General features: G+C 57.6%; 1 protein-coding gene across 1 annotated transcript; it reads right to left on the minus strand.

Moving 5' to 3' along the window:
- Positions 1-1344: 1344 nt before the first annotated feature.
- MONBRDRAFT_39387 (uncharacterized protein) lies at positions 1345-3295 on the minus strand (the record flags this gene model as incomplete). The annotated part of the gene is made up of 1 exon (XM_001751046.1): positions 1345-3295. One exon carries the CDS (start codon positions 3293-3295, stop codon positions 1544-1546), a length of 1752 nt encoding a protein of 583 aa, XP_001751098.1. The 3' UTR covers positions 1345-1543.
- Positions 3296-3379: the final 84 nt, after the last annotated feature.

Genomic DNA, 3379 nt, shown 5'->3' on the forward strand with positions numbered 1-3379 from the left:
GGCTGTGGTCAGTCCACCCGCGCATTATGCGCGATTGGGCGAGAGAGAGTTGTGCGAATACGGCGACCACAAGCCATTGCACCACCCACACCCAATATTAACAACACAGCCACAACGACAACGAGTTGCCCGAAAGGATCTGCCAGACACTCAACGTTTACGCCTTGGCCGCCGTCTTCTCCTTACAAGAAGACCCAAACCCTCACCCTGGCAAGCACCGAGGTTTTGCCGGGAGGGCTCCAGGTCTCGAAAGCACAACGAGGGAAGGAGCAAGGGAGAGGCGGAAGCCTGGGTTGTGCCGACGTCGGAGACTTTTGGGGAGACCCGAACCTTGATTTTGTGCCTCGAACCGCGCTCGAAGAAAAAAAATAAAATAAAACCTGAACTCTAGCAGCAAAAACAGTAATGTGTGTGTGTGTAGCGGAATAAGCTTAGACATGCAGGGTGGAGAGGGAGCTTGGAGAAGAGAGAGGGGCGCAGAGGGGGTTTGGAGGTAGAGAAGAAGGACGGTGTGACGGTGTTAGTTGGGGGACATAGGGAGTAAGGCAAGGGCATGAAGAGAGGGTAGGAGCTAGAGGGAGACTGGAAAGAGGGAGCTAGAAAGTGGGGGCGTGGTGGCAGAGAGTAGGGCTAACAGTGACTTTTTGACTCGGGAGATTTTCAGGGAACGAGGATGATAACGAGAAATGCAAGGATGAATGAGGGGATTTTCTTGGGAGATAATATGGGAAAGGTATAAGTGTGGATGTGGCCGCGCTTTGCAATAAATGTCAATTGCTGCAATCTTTGTCATGTCAATTCTGCAGTCTTGTTGTACAAAGGGGACACTGTGTTGGCAGCTTGCCTACCTCTGTGTGTGTGTGTGTATAACCGTCACAAAACAACAACAACAACAACAACAACATGATGGTGATGTCGCCGAATCTTGGTGGTCAAAAATAATGGATCGTCAAATAAGGTGTGCTCTTTTAGACCCCCGCCCTCACCTCCACCGGCTTCCCTCCCTCCCTGCCTTGCCAAAGGCGGTGGCAACGAGCGTCGTGCGTGCCCGTGGTCAGGCTGCTTCATGAAGCTGTGATTGAATCGGAAAATTGGAAAAGTAAGAGTAATGAATTCAAGAGGGTCGGTCATACAAAAAGAAACCAGGTGCACAAAAAATGGCAGCAGGCCTCACACCAAAGTACAAGTTAAGCGACTGGCAAATATGGCAGCCGCGTCGCGCGCGCGCGCGCACACACACACACATACAACGTCAATGCTTCATGGTCGCGCAATCTTACACCCGAGATGGGCACGACAGATTGCCATTCGCGTCCAAAGCGTACCACGAAAACGGAAAAAAAAAAAGCGGGGGAGGTACCATCGACGATCGTGACAGATACAATGATGGCTTGTGCACCGATAGAAGCAAAGGGCAACGGCTGGGCAAGGAACGGGATTCTTAGAAGCACATACACATGCAAAGAACACAAACGCACAGCCCCACGTCGCGGGACCTCTTGAATTGTTCGGAGGCAGCAGCGACACTCAAGCCGGGGCACGCTCAACGCGCGCCGGGGCCAAAAATATTCTCCATCGTCTCGTAGGTGTCGTCGTTAACGGCGGCAACTTCTGCATAGTGCGTGTCCGCCTCTCCGGCAACGTCCGAGGCCCCATACAGCTGGGACATCAATTGCTCATGCGCCACAAGGTCCGCTGACGGCTCGGCATCAACTTGCATATAGTCATCGCCCTGTCGCTCCCCGCCGCTCCCCAGCGACCAGGCATCCTCCTCAAAATCGTCCCCAACGCTTCCCGTCACATCCAGGTACTCGGAATCACCGCGCACAACCCCAGATGGGGCCGCAGGCGCATCCCAGGCTCCTGGAGCCCGAGCCACGTTGCTCACGCTCAGGTACTCGCCATCCGATGCCGCCCCGTGTCCGGGCTTCTCAAACCGGGCGAGCCGGGATTGTACCGTTGTCGGCTCGTCATAGTCGGGCTCACTCTCCCCGTCTTCAGCGGCAAAGCCATGTTCCGGCTCATCGTTGACCATCAGGTAGCCCGATTCATCCCCCCCATCTGCATCCTCCGGCCCAGCCTCATAGAGCGGATTGTGTAGCGTCGGCCGGCCGGCATATGCATCCAGATCAAAGTAGTGCCCCTGCGCATCATCGTGCGCCAAAGCCCCCGGCAAATCAAACACATCGGCATACAGGTCCTCCGGCGCATCAAAGATGGGATTGACCACCTCTCGCTGCTCATACATGGGGTTCTCAAACGACTGCAGACGCGTCGCGTGCTCGGCCTTGAGCCCGCCCGGGCCCTCAGAGCGTCTCTGACGCCGCATCACCACAATCAAAACAACCAGCGCCACCAGAATAAGCAGCGCCGCTGCCACCCCGGCAATCGTGAGCGCCCCCCCTTGTGCGCTCGTCCCGCTACGACCCACGTCCGCTGGTCCAACCGTCGGCTCGGGCGTCGTGGCCACACACACACGGTCAGCATATCGGCTAGGTGCCGACACCTCCACCTCGCCGCCACCACACACCGTCACCGGCGCACACTGGCGATCCACCAAGGGACTTCCGTCCGTCACCACGTACTCCTCGCCCGTACTCACATTGCACTCACGCCGCACCCCGCAGACCACCTCGGTCGTCGAAAGCGCCTGCCACGTCGTGCTCGTCGGTGCCATGGTCGTCTGATTGGTGCCATCATTGGTGCCATCCTCCAGCGGCGAGCCCGTCGTCCATTCCGTCGCATTGGGACCTGCAGTCCCCGCATCTTCAGAGCTCTCAAGCACCATAAAGGAGGACGGATACGGACACCGTGCCAACATGGGCAGTCCCTCCGCCCGTGTCACGTTGTCCTTCACCACCACCCGCATAAACGCCGCGTAGTCCTCCACCGAGCCAAACAAAATGCGTACCACAATCGAATCCCCCGCCTCCAGCGTCTCGTCCAGCGGCAAGTAATTGTCTGTCCACACGTCAAAATGCACAAACTCGCGCGGTCCCAGTCCGGCCTCGGTGGCCACCGCCGTCAAGTACTCGGTCATGACCTCAATGTACAGGCTGGTGGTCGATGGAACACCATCCTCATCTGTGCTGCGTCGCACTGCCGAGTGGTTCCCAGACGCTTCGGTGGTGGCTGCCGTGCTTTCAGCGGCGTCACCCGGTGTACTGACCGCCGTCGGCAGTCCACCCGTTTGATGCTCCTTGTTCTCGCTGGTAGACACGGCTGTCAGGCCGTCGGCTGCTGTTGTCGTGGCATTCAGCGTCGCGTTCGTCAACTCCGTCCTCGGCGGCGGCATCGTCGTCGTCGTCGTCGTCGTCGTAGGCAGAGCGAGCTCCAGATAGACGCGTAAAAATCAACCTCAATCACCGGAAGCATCCCG

The sequence above is a fragment of the Monosiga brevicollis genome, genomic scaffold (assembly GCF_000002865.3).
Source record: "Monosiga brevicollis MX1 MONBRscaffold_101 genomic scaffold, whole genome shotgun sequence".
NCBI lineage: Eukaryota > Choanoflagellata > Craspedida > Salpingoecidae > Monosiga > Monosiga brevicollis.